Source organism: Homarus americanus, unplaced genomic scaffold (assembly GCF_018991925.1).
Source record: "Homarus americanus isolate GMGI-L3 unplaced genomic scaffold, GMGI_Hamer_2.0 scaffold44060, whole genome shotgun sequence".
Classification (NCBI taxonomy): Eukaryota; Metazoa; Arthropoda; class Malacostraca; order Decapoda; family Nephropidae; genus Homarus; species Homarus americanus.
In genome coordinates, this window is record NW_024756871.1 from 3,128,843 (window position 1) to 3,150,927 (window position 22,085).

At 36.0% G+C, this 22,085-nt stretch overlaps 1 protein-coding gene across 2 annotated transcripts; it reads right to left on the reverse strand.

Moving 5' to 3' along the window:
* Positions 1 to 12,714: 12,714 nt before the first annotated feature.
* LOC121856948 (DNA-directed RNA polymerases I, II, and III subunit RPABC1) lies at positions 12,715 to 21,215 on the reverse strand. 2 transcript variants are annotated; one of them, XM_042352737.1, is made up of 5 exons: positions 21,122 to 21,215; positions 19,365 to 19,626; positions 17,615 to 17,719; positions 16,383 to 16,519; positions 12,715 to 13,062 (listed from the first exon to the last, which is right to left on the reverse strand). In XM_042352737.1, exons 2-5 carry the CDS (start codon positions 19,605 to 19,607, stop codon positions 12,915 to 12,917), a joined length of 633 nt encoding a protein of 210 aa, XP_042208671.1. In that variant the 5' UTR covers positions 19,608 to 19,626; positions 21,122 to 21,215; the 3' UTR covers positions 12,715 to 12,914. The 2 variants fall into 2 exon arrangements, with proteins under 2 accessions (XP_042208671.1, XP_042208672.1); XM_042352738.1 differs by having other exon boundaries at positions 21,114 to 21,142.
* Between the last annotated feature and the right edge of the window lie 870 nt (positions 21,216 to 22,085).

Consider the following 22,085-nt stretch of genomic DNA (forward strand, 5'->3'; position numbering starts at 1 on the left):
AATGCCCACAGCCATCCTGTCCACAATCCCATTAAAATCGCAGTAAAATCATAGACAATCTCCGCAGCTAACGGTCAAATACCCTTTGGATATTTGCCCAGCCAGCACAGTCAAACAACACCTTCATAACTTGTACTGAGCCATTATTGGGGAGTAGTGGTGGAGTCACTTAGTACCAGAGTACTGTGTTTATATTTGATTCATATTATCCACAGTTGTTCTGTGGATGATGTAGTATTAATGGTAAAATTTCACTTGTTACCACCAAACATTTGGAAGTTGAAATTATGCTTGATGTATGTAAAATGTTATATAGATTTGATTCTATTGTTTGCAATTTTTTGGTACAAATATATAATTAAAAAGTTTTGATTTTAGGGAAAAATTTGACATTTCCTTTGAACATATAGGACAAGAGTGTACAGTGTATGTAATTAATTTGTATTAGTATATATGTATACTGTATTAAATGCACTAGTGTCGAATATATAACCTAATCTAAACCATCCTAACCTAACCCATGGGCTATACCAAGATCTGATTGGTTAACAAACCAGCTACTAAAATGTAAAATATCTCACTTATACAGTACTTAATTAGTGACAGTAATGCCATAGAAGAAAAGTGTTTTAGAATGATCAAAACTACTGATTGCAGCCATAAAATTATCAAAAAAATTTGGGTGGCAACAAATGACATAATATCATATTAACTAATAAAAATTAACAAAGCTTTATATTTTAATTATAAATACCAGTATTTTTTATCTCTTCTCTATGAACATAAATCACCTATGATGGGCAGGGCATGAAAGATGACGGAGAGTACGGGGTAAAGCACGGTGAAGAACTGATCATGTGACACTAAAATGATGTCTCCAAGTTCTTTGACACAGAGAAATTAACTACTTACAGTAAACAATCTACCAAAAAATATGACGTGGCAGCCCGTGTTGCTGTCCACTCTTAAACCAATAAACACTGACTCCGGTAAAACTGTACTTAACTTGTAAATAAATGACAGAGCCTCACATTGGTGGTTTTATTACCATAAATATAAAATTTATTGTCTTTTTTTCTTTTAGGCTTTACTATCCAGATTCATGAGTCTATTATCTCCACAAATCCCTTATTTATTTTTTTGTTTGGTTAAGTAGGATCTTAAACCTATTCTATGCACATTATAAATTATGAGAATTATATTGTTGGAATCAAATCCCATAATATGAGTTTAAATACATTTCCAATTTCTTTTGAGTAGTATTGATTAATGAGTGAGACTTATGTTCTTATATTTCATTTTCCCTCCCTAGTTATGACTTCTTGTTGGCGTTGCTGTTTATCAAATCGTAAATTATCTGCAAGACCCATTGTCAGATTTATAGCCGAGTGGTGGGGCCTGTTCAACGACCAAGAGGGCCAAGATTATTTATTAACGACTGCCATATATGACATTATTGGTTGTAATTTCTATAATGAAACCATTTGGAAATAAAACGAATTATACCATAGAACACTAACTTTATTTATGACAATTAATGAGTCAGCTCACAACATTTTATGTATACTGTATATGAACTAATAAATTATTAAACTACACACACATATATGTAATGATAGTTTAAGTATATAACATAGACAGGAAAGAATTATATAAACTGAAGTACAGCTGCGATTAACTGAATGTAAATTAATTTTTCTCAAATAACCAACAAAACAATAATGAAAACTGATATTGTTTATAAAAAAATTGACATACAGAGAAATAATGAGAAAATATTCCTTCCATTAATAACATCTATATCCACAGTACTGTACTGTACTCATTATGTGATATTGATAATTAACTCAATACAATTTAATTTTCCTGCATTTTCCTCCAAGTTCAATTTCTGTGTAAGGTCTGCCCAAAATACAGTCAAGACCAGCTTACTTTTTCTACGGTGAGTCATTGAACGCCTATATTGTGTAAGCATGTGACAGTTGAGAAGGAGTGTTCACATATTGCAGTGCTTGTACCAAATGTGAGGGCAGCTGCATAAAGCTTGTGTATGTGAGTTAATCCATTTCAGAAAGGATATGATATCTTGAAATTTTCACCAATGTTTTTGAGAACTGGGCAATAAAATTCTTCGAAAAGTCACTTAGGTAACATGACATTCACTTACCAGAAGAGACGACTCAGTGTCGACACCCATGAGTTTAGCCAATGGGACAAGATTTTCCGGAATTAATAAACAATTCTTGGATTCTGGCCAACGACTAGAAATGACTGTAAGTAGTCAAATATTATGCTCACCAAACCCAGCATTGAGTTCACCAAGGCAGTTATCTAAAATATTGTAGTACAGTTGATGTAAATCAGCTTCACTATCAAAACCATGAACATTAGTATGTCTTACAGTTGTTTCAGTCACTGTTAAGTATTAGAGCAGTTTGTGTTTATGCCAACAGACCCAAAGGCAGTCCTGATGGATCAAGTTTCCAATCTAGATCATTGGAACAATTCATTGGTAGGGGTAACCACCCTATGGCAGTTCCCAGCAATATAAAAACATTTTCACTCTCCAAATTTTTTTTACAGCTTATTGAGATAGAATATATTCAAAACTTAGGAAATGACTTTGTTGATAAGTCTTGTTTCCATATGAATTAAGACCGTCAGATATTTACAAATGTGATCATGAACAACAGCCATGCATCAGCCAACACAGTCCCACCAATACTGGAGTCTCGAGTACAGCAGACAGTGTTTTAGAGAAGAAACAACAGCATATACTTATAGAAAACCTCTACAAGTAGATGGTGCCTGTACTGTATGGATAGAGATAACACCAGAGAGAGAAATAAGGAAGGTTTACATCTGTATTCCTTTACTTTGATGGAGACAAACTGGGTCATGATACAAAAGGAAGTGGCTACTTAACCAGGAGTTCCTGGCTGGTCACACTGGAGGTTATGTGAGAGGGTTATGCCTCCCAGTCACTGCTGACTTCTTAGAAGTGCCACACAGTCCTCGGCCTCCCTCACCTTCGGTGACTGGGGACAGGCTAAACAACTTAGCAATGTTTAATGTCATCAATGACGGCCCCGTTAAGGTGTGGGGAGCTATTTCCCACGCCAAAGTATGACATATGAACAAGATTGATATTAAAGAACTCATAGAAGAAGAAATAGACGCGCAGAGAGAAATTAAGAGACCCGACGGAAAATCCACCTCGGCTCTAGTTGGATTTTTCCACAAACTTCCAGAGACGGTCACACTGGGATGGGACACCGTCTGAGTGAGATCTTACGTGCCATGACAGACCAGATGCTTCAAGTGTCAGCGGTACAGTCACCCACCCAAAAAATGCAAGGCCCCAGAAGATGTGTGCTACAGATGTGTGTCTTCTGGACACCAGCATGATGACTGTAAGATCAAGAACAAGAAATGCACTGCCTGTGGTGGTCCTCACTAATTCTCTGACCAGGGGGGGTCCCAAATGGAGGGAAGAGTGAAGGTGAAGCACACCAAGAACCTCTCCTACAAGGATGTACTCCTCTTGTGAGGGAAATTAGGCAACGAAGACCAAGGAGAACCTGAAAATCCTAAAGAACAAGAAGGAACAGACCAAGGAGAACCATAAGATAACTCAGAGCAAGAAACACAAGATGTAGCAGGAAATGAAAAAACAAGAAGAACATCAAGAAAATGAGGAAGAAAAAGGATGGAAAGACATCAAAAAGAAGAGAAACAAAAGGAAGAGGCTACAGTGAACCAGACAACATTACCATCAGCCAGTACAGCTCCTCCCCGACTTACAACGGGGTTAGGGACCCAAATCCAGGTCGTAAGTCGAAATGGTCGTAAGTAAAAAATGCTTAAATAATACATAGAAAATCTAAAATGGGTGTCTCTTTTTCTTCTCAGCACCACAAAACTCTCATTTTTAAGCTTGCCAGCCATTTTAAAGTGAATTACAAATGAAAATTTTGTCAGTACACAGTGCAATCATTGACGATGGGACTCGAAAATACGTAATTTGACAAAATTTTTGAACGATCGAGGCGGTCGAATGTCCGGGTGGTCGGAGGTCGTAAGTCGGGGAGGAGCTGTAATCTATATGACCAAGAAAAAGACCCCACCACTAACACCAATGGTAGGAGACTTATCTCACTTCTCAGTGCAAATGAAGATGTTAGGTTATGATCAACCTAATGGAAATGTAACTGAGAAAGGAATTAGAATTAACAAATGGGCATCCATTCTACGAACAGAATTAGTTGCCATACTTTCAGCCATTAATTTTATATAAATCACCATCACCGACAGTCTCATCATCACTGACTCTCTATCCTGCTTGCTCTTCACACCCTTAACTTAAGTTGTCACGCATTTGTCTGTGAAGCCAGACACAAATGTGGACCTTATTGATGGAGGTGTCAAGATCAAACTGTTGTTGATCCCTTCTCACACAGGCCTCAAAGAACATGACAGAGTTGATGCCCTCGCCAAACTCACGTCTAACAAAGACACTGTTGAACACAATTTGGGTCTGTCAAAAGGAACCCTTAAAACTGTTACTAGGAAAGAACAGATTGATGAATTTGATGCAAGCAGACAAGTGCAAACAGGCATTAGTCAATACAGTGTTTACCATGATGAGAAGTATCAAGTGAAACATGTATATGGAGCAAGGAACTAGATTACAAGATAATGTAACTGCTAAAGTAAGATAAGGACATAAGTACCTCTGACAGTATATCCCTCAAGCAGATGTGAAAAAAACTAAATGCAAAGTGTGTGATCAAATAAATGACCACAAACTGGAATACCACGTCCTTGACTGTGTGAAGACAGAACCTTTTACGGACAGGTCCAAATACACTGTGTGTGAAATGGACAACACTTTATCTCTAAATGGCAAGATAGCCGATATATTAAGACTGCATCCACTTTTTTTAACTCAGTTGCTATATCATTTCCCATCTATAGAACCAAACACACAATATGCTTGAATACTTCTCATGCAAATGCGAATAACAAAGTGTGTGGCCAGGCATATTGCCTCACACTGTTGTACTCAGGCAGTTGTGAATAAGTTACCCTCGATGTACAAAAATAAAACAAACAATGTATTTGAAATACTCTGTAACATTCAATGTCATAATGTCCTGACCACTGGGGTTAGTTATCCAGACCCCTTGTGACCTCAACTCTGTAATTCTTTTGTGCTACTGCTCACAGGATAAGTATAGGGTGCACAATAAACTGGTCACTGTAAGTGGCAAAATTAATTAAATTTTAACCATCCGCTACATTTGGTTGTACAGTAGTGCATACTATTGGAAAGCAAGCAGTGGTCACGTCACCCGGCCACTGTGTCAGCAATTATAGCTAACCACAAAAAGTTGGTGGATGTACTTGATACATGTGAGGAAAATGAGTGTGATGCAGCAGTTTGGCAACTGGATTATTGAAAAAGATAAAATGCAGAAAAATTCATGTTTACTGCATACCGTGTGAAGAAATTTCTGCCGACACTTGGACCTGCAGATCAGCTTTTACAATCACATGACTGACTTCATGACAAGAATTCACCTTATTGAATCTCTTGTCAGTAGTGTTAAAGACATCTGGAACAACACTGGCAATGAGAATATCTCATCAAAACTTGATCATCACGACCTTACAGAATACCATCAGGAAAAGCAAAAGCATAACACAAACTGCCCCAATACTTAGCAGTGACTAAAACAAATGTAAGACATTCTAATGTTCATGGTTTTGATAGTGAAGCTGATTTACATCATCAACTGTAGTACAATATTTTAGATAACTACCTTGGTGAACTCAATGCTGAGTTTGGTGAGCATAATATTAGACTACTTACAGTCATTTCTAGTCGTTGGCCAGAATCCAAGACTTGTTTATTACTTCCGGAAAATCTTGTCCCATTGGGTAAACTCATAGGTGTCAACACTGAGTCGTCTCTTCTGGTAAGTGAATGTCATGTTGCTAAGTGACTTATTGAAGAATTTTATTGCCCAGTTCTCAAAAACATTGGTGAAAATTTCAAGATATCATATCCTTTCTGAAATGGATTAACTCACATACACAAGCTTTATGCGGCTGCCCTCACATTTGGTACAAGCACTGCAATATGTGAACACTCCTTCTCAACTGTCACGTGCTTACACAATATAGGCGTTCAATGACTCACCGTAGAAAAAATAAGCTGGTCTTGACTGTATTTTGGGCAGACCTTACACAGAAATTGAACTTGGAGGAAAATGCAGGAAAATTAAATTGTATTGAGTTAATTATCAATATCACATAATGAGTACAGTACTGTGTATATAGATGTTATTAATGGAAGGAATATTTTCTCATTATTCCTCTGTATGTCAATTTTTTTATAAACATTATCAGTTTTCATTATTGTCTTGTTGGTTATTTGAGAAAAATTAATTTACATTCAGTTATTCGCTGCTGTACTTCAGTTTATATAATTCTTTCCTGTCTATGTTATATACTTAAACTATCATTACATATATGTGTGTGTAGTTTAATAATTTATGAATTCATATACAGTATACATAAAATGTTGTGAGCTGACTCATTAGTTGTCATAAATAAAGTTAGTGTTCTGTTGTATAATTGGTTTTATATGCAAATGGATTCATTATAGAAATTACAACTAATAATGTCAAATATGGCAGTCGTTAATAAATAATCTTAGCCCTCTTGGTCGTTGAACAGGACCCCCCCCACTCGGCTATAAATCTGACAATGGGTCTTGCAGATAATTTACGATTTGATAAACAGCAACGCCAACAAGAAGTCATAACTACGGAGGGAAAATAAAATATAAGAACATAAGTTTCACTCATTAACCAATACTATTCAAAAGAAATTGGAAATGTATTTAAACTCATATTATGGGATTTGATTCCAACAATATAATTCTCATAATTTATAATGTGCATAGAATAGGTTTAAGATCCTACTTAACCAAACAAAAAAATAAATAAGGGATTTGTGGAGATAATAGACTCATGAATCTGGATAGTAAAGCCTAAAAGAAAAAAAGACAATCAAATTTATATTTATGGTAATAAAACCCCCAAAATGAGGCTCTGTTATTTATTTACAATTTAAGTAAGTCCGGATTCAGTGTTTATTGGTTTAAGAGTGGACAACAACACAGGCTGCCACGTCATATTTTGGGGCAGATTGTTTACAGTAAATAGTTAATTTCTTTGCATACAAAGCACATAGAGACATCATTTCAGTGTCACGCTATCAGTTCTTCACTGTGTTTTACCCCATAATTGCCCACATCCTGCATGACCTGTCAACTACAAGTGATTTATGTTCTTATTTACAGAAGAGCAAATAAAATACTGGTACTTATAACTAAATTAGGAAGTTGTGTCAATTTTATTAGTTAATATGATATTATGTCATTTGTTGCCACCCAAAGAATTTTGATAATTTTATGGTTGCAATCAGTAGTTTTGATCATTCTAAAAACTTTTATTATATGGCATTTCTGTCATAAATTAAGTACTGTATAAGTGAGATATTTTAGTAGCTGGTTTGTTAACCAACCAGATCTTGGTATAGTGCATGGGTTAGGTTAGGTTGGAGAAGGTTAGGTTAGGTTTTCCTAAATTAATTATATACTCTATACTAATACATACAGTGCACATATATACTAATACAAATTAATTACATACACTGTACACTCTTGTCCTATATGTTCAAAGGAAGTGTCAAATTTTCCCCTAAAATCAAAACTTTTTAATTATAAATTTGTACCAAAAAGTTGCAAACAATAGAATCAAATCTATATAACATTTTACATCCATCAATCATAATTTCAACTTCCAAATGCTTGGTGGTAACAAGTGAAATTTTACCATTAATACTACATCATCCACAGAACAACTGTGGATAATATGAATCAAATATAAACACAGTACTCTGGTACTAAGTGACTCCACCACTACTCCCCAATAATGGCTCAGTACAAGTTATGAAGGTGTTGTTTGACTGTGCTGGCTGGCCAAATATTCAAAGGGTATTTGACCGTTAGCTGCGGAGATTGTTTATGATTTTACTGCGATTTTAATGGGATTGTGGACAGGATGGCTGTGGGCATTATTACACTAGTCATTACATAATAACTTAAATGTTAAATGCTTGATCATTATCTCCCTTAATTATCTTGTGATACTCCAAGATGTCCCACTTCTCTTTTGGACATATGATGATGTAGGTTGGGTTGGGTTAGGGTAGATAAACATTTTTTAGTCTATACCTGATACCTAAACTGTATCATAACCGTTAAACATTGAGCTGTTGGTTAATAGATTTATAATTTAATCATGTTTTATCTTCCTTATCATTAATTTTACGTGTTCCTATCTCTACTTGGTCGATTGTTTAAAGTTATCAATAAAATAATATGTAGTATATTCTGTGGCCACAAGAACCTTAGAGCCTTCAAGATATTATATTATATTTATAATTTGTTAGTTATTTAAGTTATAAAGGTAATATTAGTAAATTGAAACAAATTTATACAGTAAAACCATTCATAAATATATTGAATAATAATTATTGCCATACAATAATATGATATATAACTGAGGGTAAAATAGTGCTATAAGCCCTGGCTACCTGTTACACCTCCCCCCACACAGCAAGTCTCTATACCTGGTCCTCACAACTATTATAAGGCTCTCTCTCTCTCACAACCCATAATCCCTGCACACTTATCAGTCATAGTAACACACAAATGAGTCCTCACAACACAATATTACACCAATACAAACCAATTTTCTTCACAATATTTTTCGCCGCTGTGTTTACATTTCCCTGACATTATAAAAGGAACAGCTTTTACATTAAATTTAGTTTTTAAATGCCCTAATATTATAACAATATTCTATGCTATTATTACTTCTCTTAAATTGTGTAAATTTTGTTACTATGTGTACTTTGGGAATAATACCTTGATTATTTTATATAAGGCCTCCCTCCACATGGGACAGAAGACATTCCTGCTCTCCCTAAATAAATAGACAGCTTCGAAATTTGTTTCTTACCTCTATCTTTCATTCTTTCCTTTTTGTTTTGATGAGAGGAAGAAGAAGAATAATAATAAGAAGGATTAATGTTTTTGTTTTGATGAAAGGAAGAAAGGAATAATAATGTTTTGATGAGAGGAAGGTTTAAGGGGTAACTATTATATTTAATCACAGAAAATAGAGCAGGGTAACTATTATATTTAATCACTATAAAGACTAGGGGTAACTATTATATTTAATCAGTGAATTTGGAGGAAAATGCAAGTGTACAGCAGCAGCCAATATAATAAATATTGACCTTGTATATAGCTTTTATTTTTTTATTAAACTTGTTTATATATTAACAGTCTTGGTCTGTCCTTCACTGTCCACAAGAGTATTGAAGTAGTTAGGTTGGTTGGTGATAGAGAGGAGTGCATTAGCTCTGAGGGTGCAGTGCAAGGCCGGTCTCAGTCAAGCCAAGTTATTCTATTTGATGTTTTCTCGAGGCTTTTTATATTAGGGGAGTCCCCCCATGATCCTTGTGTCACTAGAAGGATGATCCCCATCTTTTTTGTTTCTAGTTTTTATTGTGGGTTTTTCTGATCTTTCTACAAGATGGACTTCCCGTCTTATATAGAATTTGAGTTTTATTTTTGGTAATATTGAATATTTTTGTTATTTCTCCTATATATTTCTATTTTGCTTCATTAATTAGTTTTACTTTATATTTGCTAATTACTAGTTAAAAATAAAAAATAAAATTTAACAATTGTTCACTCAATTATTTAAATAAATTGTATAAGCATTTAATACTTAAGAGTGTGTCACTTTGGTAAGGGAAACTATGTCAAGTCCTGTAAGTTTAATTTACTCTCTCCTCTTCGTCACAGATCGTCTTCTTACTTGTACTTCACACTCTAGTGCCTCATATTTCCTCTTGAATTATTCTAAAGGTATAAACTATATTTACTGTGTTATTACCGTATATATGGTCGCCCTCAGTCCACATTCCTGCCACTAGGGTACAGGAACAGGGTGTATTAATATACCTTCTCAGTGGAAACTTTTCTTTTTTTGCAGGTACTGCACTGTAAGTCGCCGCTATTCAGGGACTACATCACCAACCTCACAACACATTCACGTAAATTGTTCTCAGTTAAATCAGTCGTTGTAAACAAGGAAAAAAATAACTTCTCCCATTATAACTGACTTTGTACTCACACTGTTAAAGCTACATTTATTTACATCAGTTGTAAAATTAATGAGGGACATCTGTACTGTTCTGTACTGTGCTGTACTGTGATATACTGTACATCAGTTGCAGCACTAATGAAAGACATCTGTACTGTACTGTACATCAGATGTAGCATTAATGATGGACGTGTGTACTGTACTGTATATCAGATGTAGCATTAAAGAGGGACATCTTTACTGTACCGTACAATACTGTACATTAGTTGTAACATTAATGAGGGACATCTGTACTGTACATCAGATGTACCATTAATAATGGCGTTACAGCTACATTTATTTTTATAAATTGAAGGCTAAAGTCTACATATCTCCCTTAATATGGATCTAATTGATCTGAAATTAATTATGAGCAAAGAAACCTTAGCTTAAAGTGCCACTTTGTTCAATGTTCTTATGAATGCAAGCAGATGAGTGCTAACAGGCATTAGTTGATCCATAGTTTACCATGATGAGGTGTATCAAGTGAAACTTGTATATTGAGCAAGTAACAACATCACTACATTACAAGATGTTGTAACTGATAGACTAAGGTTAGGATATAAATACCTCTGGCAGTATGTCCCTCAGGTAGATGTGAACAAGACCAAATGTAAAGTGTGTGGCCAGACATATGGCCACATTCTGGTCAGTATGTCCCTCAGGCAGATCTGAACAAGACTAAATGTGAAGTGTGTGGCCAGACATATGGCCACACACTCCAAAACTACATCCTTGTCTGTGTGATAATAGAACCTGAATATTAACCCCCAAGTGCAGTACAGAACAGTACAGTACAGTACAGTATAATATGGATCAGTACAGAACAGTTAACAGGGGGGTCAGGTCGGGTCGTGTTTTTGGCTGTATCACTGTCAGGATAAATATTGAACAAACCAAAGGTAGAATTTTTATAATAATAAACTATTCATCATTATTTTATACTTTTACTTTTATCCTCTTCACCACTGATCGGCTCGTTAGCCACTTGGGCTATCGGTTACGTCTCTGATTTCTTTTCCTTTTCTTTTATCCTCTTCACCAAAAGATCGGCTCGCTAGCCGCCTGGGCGATCGGTCACGTCTCTGTCACGCACTGTTGGCAAGTACTGGGCATGCACCGGCTCCTGAATGTACCTGAACCCACTCCAGTGTTGGTCAAGTCTTGTCTTGAAAGAGCTCACACTCGGTGCCGTCACAACACTCTCTGGTAGATTGTTCCAAGAGTTTACAACCCTCACTCCAAAAAAGTTTGGCCTCACAGTTTTCTGGACTTGCGGCTTCTTCAATCTTGAGCTGTGACCCCCTTGTGGGGCGAGCGTCCGCCAGCTCCAAGTAAGGACACTCGACTGAGTAGTGCCCCTTGAGATTCTTATACTGTACACCTCAATATCATGAGAAGTTTCCAAATGTTTGAAGATTTGCTTAAATAGTAATTAAAAAAATATATTACTGAATTGGCAACTCAACTACAACCACAGCTGCCACAAGATTCTCACATCAAATTTTCTTCATTATTTAAGCAAATATATGAACATTTGGAACTTCTCATAATCTAAAATAATGATAATTAGTTTATTATTATTATAAAAATGCTACCTTTGGTTGTGGAAAAACCACTACACTGCTCTAATGTGGCTGAGAAATATAGAAAATACAATATAAAACTATATAAAATAAGAAAAATTAAAAACATATGTGGGAAGTGTGTGTGTGTGTGTGTGTGTGTGTGTGTGTGTGTGTGTGTTGAAGCAGTGGGTTACTGGGCTATAACTGAATGGTTGTGATCCCTCCCAACGTAAGGTCATGCCATACACATGTCTGTGAGTCAGCTGGGTGACTGCCTGAACTGTGTCATATCGCCAAGAGGATAGTTTGAGTGTGGAAAGAGCCGTTTCCTGTACAGAAAATGCATGCTATTATATTTTATGATATACTACGTATCAATTTTATTGTATTCGTCATATTAATAAATATGGCAGCTATAAATTACTGAAAAGAGGTCAAAGGACATACCTGTATATCCCTCACAATAGTTGGCGGGTAACTGACCACAAAGCACGAGTCTTGAGACAAAGATTACACCTGAGTTGAGTTGTCAATCAAACAAATATCCAATACAAAGTATTTCGTCCTGCCTGTACATTCAAAATATACCGCAAAAATTAAGAACGTTGAGGAAAGTCACCCGCCTTTAAGGGTTAATTACCCAGAGTAACAAAAAAATGCCATCAAAAGTTCACAGGTGGTGTGAAATTAACATATTTGTTTGGCTAATTGAATTATTCCAAGTCATTGGGATAAGTAATTATCCAAAATCCAACTATTTGAACACAGATCCTTGATCAGCATGAACCACACAGCAACTTTGTGTTAAGTGTGTGTTCTTTTTGTTTGTTATGTCTAAATGGTTATAATAAATGTTTATATATAAAACGGTTTTATTATAAAAAAATTTATTACAATTTCCGACAATTTATGGTAAGTTCTTCAACATGAATCCCTTTGAAATGATGTATTGATGACTTCACTAATTTTTAACAAAAATAAAAATAAACAAAAACCAAGGTCTCACATGAATTCAACACTAATACTTCTCTTTAAGTCATACTTAAATTAACGGCTACACAACCAGTCGATAAGAAATATATCGTCCTGCCGTCTCAGATGGTCGGATAATCTTGACAACCTGACCACGTTTAAGACCAAAATATCGTGCCACTGGGTCACCTGCCTGGATCCTCATCAGTTGATTGTCTTTGAGTTTATACCTACAAAAAATAAAACCAGACTTAGAATATGACTGTAAAATCATTACTCCTCTTATATTTATACTGTATGTGGGGGTTTATCATGAAGTACAAAGACCCCAAAGAAAGGGTGTCAATATGGTATTAGCAGAATCAAGCACAGAAAGTAACATGAAGGTCTCAGATGCCAAGAACACTCAAACATGTACACTGTGCTCATTTATTTAATCATCATTCTAGCCCTCCCTGCACTAATGGCAGATGATTTAAAGACGAGAACTTCAACTTTCAGACTGATTTATACATTACCTATGAAGGTCCACAGCAGTGTTGCCGATGTATACCATTTTCGTCTGCTATGTGAACTAAAAAAGCGCGGGAAGTTTGAAAGGGAAACTGAGAATTCACAGTTAACGAGAGTGCGAACAAAAAGTTCACACATGTTTTAAAGAGGAAAATACAAAATAAATGAAGAATAGAAGATGTATTTATTAAAGTTTAAATAAAATAGTAACTTCTTTGTTCCGAAATGATGTACAAAGTCTGTTCATTGATATACAGTATATTGCATACATTAACGTAATTTTCCCTTATCACATGGCAGTTGCGAGACTGATAGAGCAATGGAAACCTTTTAAACTATATTTTACCAGCATAAATATGGAGGAAAAATTTCACACAATTTCATCTATTCTAGAAAGCTTAAATGATCCACCCATATGAATATAATTCCATTTTCTCAACTATATTTTGCCAAAGTTTAATAACTTAAACCTTCTTTTCCAACGTCAGGAACCTTCAATACAAGTATTGCATAAGAGATGCAGTGATCTTTACCGTGATGTATTGTGGAGTTACAAGAAGAGAGATGAAGTGAACAGGATCTCAAGTATAGCAAATATAGTTCCTGAAGACAACACAGAATTCCTCCCCCTTAATCAGATATATCTTGGGATAGAAGTTCATGGTCTCCTTCAGTCTGAAGAGTATAGGGACAGGAAAGGCATGATAGAAGATGTGATGAATAGGTGCAGGCAATTTATGATCATATCTTACAAAGAAATTAAAAAAAGGTTTCCACTTGGTAACAAACCTATACAGATGTGTTCTGTATTTTCAGTAGAAAATTTTTTAAATCTGCAGTCGAGGGTGACAATGCCTTCAATGTTACCTTTAATCTACGCTTTCCCTAGAATATCTCTCACGAACAAACAGCAGCTGGATAATGAGCGGAGAGCCATTGACAACATAAAATTTCCAGACTACTGTATATGAAAAATTAAAGAAATGCAGAGCTATTCTACAAGGAAATGACAAGTATGAAAGATGATTTTGGTGAACCATATTTCCGTGAGCTGCCATACTTTGCTCTGAAGATATTGCCTTTGCCCAAATCAAATGTTGATGTAGAAAGAATCTTTTCCAAGGTGAATCTGACCAAAACTAAGCAAAGAAATATTCTTTCTATGCAGACTTTAACATCTCTAATCATATCATCTGAAATGGTTTACAAATGTGGAGAATGTGTTTCATTCGAGCCAAGTGAAAATTTGATTTGGTTTGTAAAAAATCATGATTAATTGTAAATACCATGTATATGTATTGTTTATTACCTTTGTATTTCATTACAAAATGGGGAAATATATGCACACTTTGTTACAAACTAAAAATTTTTCTAAACCTTATTACGACTTCTTTTTTATTCCATACCAAAATAAAACGATTTCAATGTCAATAAATATTGTCTTTGAATATTTTCTATTTATTTTCTGTTTAATTCAGTTACTCAATAATTTTACACGTTTTCTCTTATGTGATGTATGGCAACTGGCCGATGTGAACTAAGCGACAACACTGGTCCACAGTCTGTGCCATTCACTTTCTCATCTGGCTACAAGTGCTTCATAAAATCATCCTTTGACATCTTATCATACAGGGTGCACTAAAATCAGGGCCTGATTTTGTGACTTTGTTGTGAAGTAATTACATAATTAAATTACAAGATCATATGGGAACTCAAAAAGGACATCTCGACATTTGATAATTATTCACTGCAGAATTTTTTGTAATTAACATTCTTGATGAGTGCACCATTTCGGTTCATACAAGCCTTGACACGCACACCAAAGTTCGACACAACCTGCTTGCAAGTTTAGGGGTTGCTGCACGTGTGAAGTTGACCATCTCCTGTTTCAGGGAAGCCTGAAGCTATTCCTTTTCGATCAAATTATTCCAACAATCTCCGTATGACTTTATCACAATTAAGATCTTTCCCATTTGTCAAACCATATTCGATGCAGAATTTGCGTCATATAGCAACATAGGATTTCCTCTCATGGTACCAAGTTATGAGTTTTGCTTTCTGCTGCAAAGTTAGCTTCATAGTTCATGTATCTAAATGAAATTTGCTGAGAACAAATGCCATATCATAGTTCACAACACCTGAAAAACAACAAGCTGTATGTTAAAAATTGAGGTTGTGGTAAAGGCGCGAAATTAGGTATTTTTTAGGGCGCATCCTGTAGTTCTCTATACAGTACTTTCTTTTTACTGTGTGTAAATTATGTGTTTCAGTACCTTTTTATTCTCAAAATAGGTGGTTCTTATGCTGCTCAATGCAAATAGTTAACACATCCTTGTTCCATTCTCATTTTCTCCTGATACATCCAAACTTCCAGTCACTCCAACTATTACTATCCATCTCAGTCAGTCTTTTCTTCCTTCACAAGTACAACTGCAATTTCATTTTCTAACTCAGTCCACAAGCCATCCTCACATGGGGCAGATGCAACCTAAATACCTGTAATGATATTCTAATATTCACATACTCATAAGAAAACATACATTTACACCATGTTCCTCTATCCTACAATCTCACTGCTCATCACCAACATCCATTAAACTAATACGAATAAGTAATCTCCCAGTGAGTGAGAACATTTGGTGCAGAGCGTTTCTGGGTAAAGAGTATCGAGACAAATTATCTTAAGAGTGAAAGGTTATGGCAGTAAATTAATAGGTAGACAAAACATAGAGAGAGAGGGAGTGATGACATAGGACATGACTATATTTGTGGAGCGTCATGACTAAATGAATTAAATTTTACCCGAGTCACTCTAATACAGTACATGTACAGTAAAAAGTGGGGTAAAACATTCATTATCAAGCTTAATATAATACAGAAGAACAATCCAGGTACAAAAATATTCAATAAACTAAGTTACCTCCCACAAAATAGAGTGTTGGCAGCACTGAGAACAACACATTTCATTCAAACTTACTGTAAGATTAAATAAACTTCCTTAGGTTAAGAGAGGAGAATACGAAACAGATTAGCTCACCGCTGAAGTAGTTCTGTCTTCTCTTCTGCCGTCATGACCACGTGCTCTGGGACCAACTCATGTTCAGTGATGTTGATCAACAACTCTGACTCAAGGAACTGCTCCAGGATATACTTAGGTGCCATATCTACCAATGCCTGAAAATAAATAATAGCTGGTCTTTTGTTTCTCAAAAAGCAACAGTTCAACTTCTATCATTCATATGCCCTTAAGTTTTAATACTTCTTAAATCCTGAAATTTTCCATCACGTACTCTGTTGAAGATCATAAGCTTTCAAAAAAAGGAAGGTCTTAAGTTGTTTCCCAAAGGCTTCTAAAGAAGTCAGTTGCTTCATGGATAGACAACCGATTGTACATTCTGGGTGCTGTATAGGAAAAGGATCAAGCAGCAAAAGAACATTCCCGTACTGCTCTAGGCTCCTCAGGGCGTGGAATTAGTAGGTTGGCCAAATACTTTGGCTCACCAAACAAGAGTGTCTTAAAAGTCATGAGAGAGAGTTGGAACTCTATGTTATTTTTAATTGGAAGCCCCATGTGTCTTTGATGTTGTAATTTTTTCATTATTTCCATCTTAGTGTGTTACTCAATCATGCCTAGACGCCCCAGTGACAGTTCCTCTTGTGCATAATAAGAGTGGTGATGGACCAGCAAAGAGTGTTAGAGACTTGAACTTGCCACCCTAGACCATCTCTACCATCCTCAACACAGGTAAATAAGTGTCAATTTATGCTTCACATCACTTATTAAAGGTTTATTATAAGTACAGTAGTTGCTTTATATGTCTGATTTATTTTCTTGCTTGACAGTGTGCAGTACATTATATCAAGGGTAGATGGGAGTTTTTGGAGGGGGGCTGGTGCCTAACCCCTTGAATTTGTTATGTTCTTATGGGATTAATTGCTTTGATAACCGTTGATTCACTAACCAATTACTTTTCCCGGTCCCAATATGTGTCGGTTATCAAGGTACACCTGTACCTCATACTTATTTTTCATTTAATTTTCTTTTAAAAAGGCTTATGCTATGTCATATTGATTTATAGTTAGCGTGAGATGTATAACTATTGGATCAGAGGTTACGGGAGTGGTAACTTCCCCAAGCTGTGACCACCCATGGTTCAGCAAAATTGCTGGTCCTGCTTTGATCTGGCTCTAATGGTGCCAGAAAATCAGTGGTCAACTTGATTCTGCACTTATAAAAACCAAAGTAGAGACAACTTATACTGGTCTCACCTGCTTAGCTGAGGGAGACATTCCTGACTGGACAACAATAATTGCTCGCTGAATGTTCTCCTCTTGCATCCTGGTACAATAGGTCTTTATGGTCCTGACACCAACCTGTAAAGACAACACCACCGTAAAACATGTCAAATGAGGCACTAATCCTAATACAGTATCTCATATTATAGCTGAGAACAAATCAGTTGACTCATGTGCAGTCAGCAAGTCTGGTGTTAGCCAGAATAAAATACCAACTAAGTGTGACACTGTCCTCTAAAGGGTTAAGTGAGAACCCAGACCTCAGGATCGAACGAGTGTGACTCATGATCTGTAATAACTAGCTCAGAAAATAATCTTAAATTCAATAATCCTTCTTAACATAATGCAATTCCTTGTAAAATGAAGTTTAAGAGACATTTGTTACCAATCATGGCTAAGAATCACTACTGCCACATTAGCAGACTCAAAATCTCAGATTGATACTACCAATAGTCACAAGGGGAAGGTCAGAGGAGACAGGAAAAAGGATTGATTAACTGATTGATTGTAGTAATTACATCCCTGGCGACGCAACAGCTTAAGTCAAATGTCGCCGAAATAAAATAAAAGCTTAGAAGACTAAAATCAAATAATGCACGGTAAAAAACATAGCTAAATATAATACTTTTACTTGTTTTTAATTTTATCCTTTTCACCACTGATCAGCTTGTTAGCCACTTGGGCGGTCAGTCACGTCTCTGTTACGCACTGTTGGCAAGTACTGGGCATGCACCGGCTCCTGAATGTATCTGAACCTGCTCCAGTGCTTGTCAAGTCTGGCCTTGAAAGAGCTCACACTCGGTGCTGTAACAACACTCTCTGGCAGGTTGTTCCAAGAGTTCACAAATTTGCTCTAAGGTGGACAACCTATTATCCCGGACACCCCTTCCCCAATTAGTCCACCTTAGCGAAGTTTTACTGTATTCTTAATATTATTTGTATCAGTTTGTAAAAGTTGCAACAGGTATTTGTTTCATTGAATATATTTATGATTCATCAACTATAATTTTTTTTACCAGGATTGACATAACTTAATGGGGTTTCAGACAGGCTGTCATACAGTATTTGATCACTTCAATGTAACAGTTATATTTTATAAAATTTATAAAATGTTCAGCAGTAAAAACACCTTAGGATTTGCTGTAGTCTATGGCTGCAAAAAATAAAAATAAAATGAAAAGGGTATCTCAACAATTTTGATGCTGGTCCATTTAGGGTTAAATACAATTTCTATAAAATATAGACTATCTTTACTATATAAACATGTCAGTTTTCGTTTTCCCTCAAAATTTCAATCGACGTAAAAATACGGCCGACCTAATAGCCTGCGATTCAGCATTTAGAGTTATACCGTGGATTTTGCTCAAATTTTATACAAAGGTATGGTACTACTTTACACACTGATAAAGGATATAGGTTCACAATTAAAAAATTCAAGTAACTGGTGTTAATTAGTGACCTTTGAAATAATAAAGGATATTTAAAATATTTAGTAATTCAATTATGCTGTGCCTGGAGTACTGTACTGTACATGTTTTTCTGGCTCTGGAGGCAGCCACCAGTGCCGTTATATTAACCAGATAACAATACAGCCACGAGTGCACCCAAACAATGGTGCAAAAAACCTAAACATCATATGATGTCTGGGGGAAAATCTTCAGGTGATCCAAATACTACGGTAGTTACAAATACTGTACTACATACTGTACTGTACCGTACTTACCTTTGGTTCATCTGGGAAAAATACAAACATCTGATCAGTGGGATCATCATTGTGAGCGACCAAGACAATAAGATCTGATCTGGCTGGATGTCTCTCAGAGGGTTTGTCTCCAAACTGTTCCTTGAACTGATCCAGAGTTTGGTCCAACTCATCCTGTGTCACCAGGTACCCACGGTCGTGACACAGCTGCATGATAGTCTTGCGGATTCGCCAAAGTTTGTAAGTTTCGGCTTCGTCTTCCATACTTGCTAATTCTTAGGACCTAAAAAAAAAATTACAAATGTAATTACAAATGAACCTTTAACTAAAAATATGGAAATGGTGGAGATCTTGTTTGGATGATACTGAGTAATAAAATCGAAACAACAATATTGTAGTATTTTTTCTTTTTAGCCTACCCTTCAATCATAAATTATGTGTTAGTGGGCAGGGCACGACAAGACGGAAATAACGGGGTAAAAACACCGCAAACACTGATTATATGGCAACAATTTCACGTGTCTTCATGCTTTGAAGGCAAAGAAATAAATTATTTACTGTAATTATGGCGCCGTCAGATCTCCCGCGGTGACCATGTTTTGGTTCACATTTTCTGCTATATGGGAGTGTCCGCAATCTTTGTTTACTAGTCAAGAAACAAAAAATGATCTCATCGGGCATGTCTGTTACGATATATATTTTGAATTTTGAAGGCTCTTAATAACGTGTGATAAGTGTTCTTTCCCTTATCTAGCTGTTATTCAGTGAGTTTATGCGAAAGACTGTGAAGCAATCCAAATATTAAAATATCATGGTTTCCTACTAACACCAAGACTGTGTCCTAAGTGTGGAAATTATTTACTTTTAAGAAAAGACAGAATTTCTTGTCTGTAACCATAAGCGTACCAGATCGCCCAGCTGTATCCTCCACCACCGGTCCCACTAATTACTCAAATGTAGCCGCAATGAAGTCAAATAATGGTCCTACATGAATAAATCGGACTGCCAACCACTTCTCGACTAGTATTTGGTGTCACGAAGTCACAAAAAATTGGAAAACTTAATTTAATCTGAGCTGTGTTAGGTTAGGTTAGGTTAGGTACATGCACTTGATCTTATAACTCAGATTAAATTAAGTTTACCAATTTTTTGTGACTTCGTGACACCAAATACTAGTCGAGAAGTGGTTGGCAGTCCGATTTATTCATGTAGGACCATTATTTGACTTCAGTGCGGCTACATTTGGGTAATTAGTCGGACCCTCCATCACAGTAGCATGCAAGCCTCAAAAAATGGTTCGGTTAGGTTAGGTTTGTTTTTTGTTTTTCTTTTTTTGGAGTTTTACTCAAACCTGACCGTCATTTTGGTGCAAATTAGCGGTTTCGGTTACAAATAAATCTTTTTATTTATTTAAAAAACACTAATTTATGCAAGAAATGGAGGTCAGTTTGGATAAAACACACTATAATACACCCCAAAAAATATATTCTTGTATTAAAACCTGAGGAGAGCCAATGGACGAATATTTACCTTCACGTGGTACAATATACATTAATATTATATAAAACAGAGGGTAAAATAGTGATATAACCCCTGCCTCCCTGTGACTCCAGCCAGCAGACCCCGTACAGCAGGTCTCTTACCTTGTCAAAAATGTCCTCACAACTCTCATAAGGTTCTCTCTTCCAACACCTTAATCCGTGCACACACATATCCTTCATATTAGTACACAAATGACTCCAGACAATACAATACTGCAGCTATACAAACCAAGTTACCTCACAACACCATGCTACTTTGTTTACAAGGGAGAGACAGTGTTACCAGATCTAGTTTGTCGAATTATGCTAGACTCTTTAACAATGTGCTAAAATTAGCGAAATTTCCCATCCAGGCACAGATCACTGACCCACATCGGGGCCTGGGGGGCGAAAATGTAATAATAATAATGATAATAATAATAATAATAATAATAATAATAATAATAATAATAATAATAATAATAATAATAATAATAATAATATCTTGGTCACAATTTTTGTGCTGCCATATGATAGCAGGGTCTACCATTTGAAAACACATTATGCTTCCAGGGGGTAGTACCTCCCCGTTTGGTAGCTGCCTACTACCTGATTCTGCCAACTTTATTCAAAGTTGTGGATGTTTTCTTTTTTCCAACGTGTTGACATTTGAGCACGAGTTATGCGCGAGTGCTCATTATAGTAAAGACTGGTGTTAAAATGCCATCTGAAGATCTGATGATACATCGAGAACACACCTAAGAAATGAATGAATAGACCATGACTTTTTCTCCATATTATCCATATATATATTACTATATTTGTACTTTGTGAAAACTTTTACATTTTTCCATATTTCTGAATATTTCATTGTAATCAAGAGTTCTAGACACACGTGGCCATATAGGTAGACTGCCATGACTTCGGGTCTGTCCGCCAGCCACACAACTGACCTGAACTTAGGCCTCTTGGTTCAAGTGAACAGAGTATAGTTGCAATAAGAGGTAGGTTAGGTTAAGCTGGGTGCAGTAGTTTTAGCACTATTTAGAACTCTGGGGGATGCAACGTTAAATAAATACACCGCCCATCACATTTCCAGTATCATCTCATTCTGAAGAAGGTAGTGGAGAATAATATCAACAGGAAAACATAAGTTGTGGTGTTGTGTTGACTGACTGCTCTCTTCTCCTATTGGCTGTATGTTGGTGGGTTAAAGAAAAGT

Bases quoted from the DNA above. Each gene is read 5' to 3' on its own strand.
- LOC121856948 (XM_042352737.1), bottom strand. From the start codon at position 19,607: ATGGAAGACGAAGCCGAAACTTACAAACTTTGGCGAATCCGCAAGACT. The intron at 16,520-17,614 runs GTGAGACCAGTA...ATTTATTTTCAG, and splicing joins TGTCTCCCTCAGCTAAGCAG to GCATTGGTAGATATGGCACC. The intron at 13,063-16,382 runs GTGAGCTAATCT...TATTTTTTGTAG, and splicing joins AAGACAGAACTACTTCAGCG to GTATAAACTCAAAGACAATC.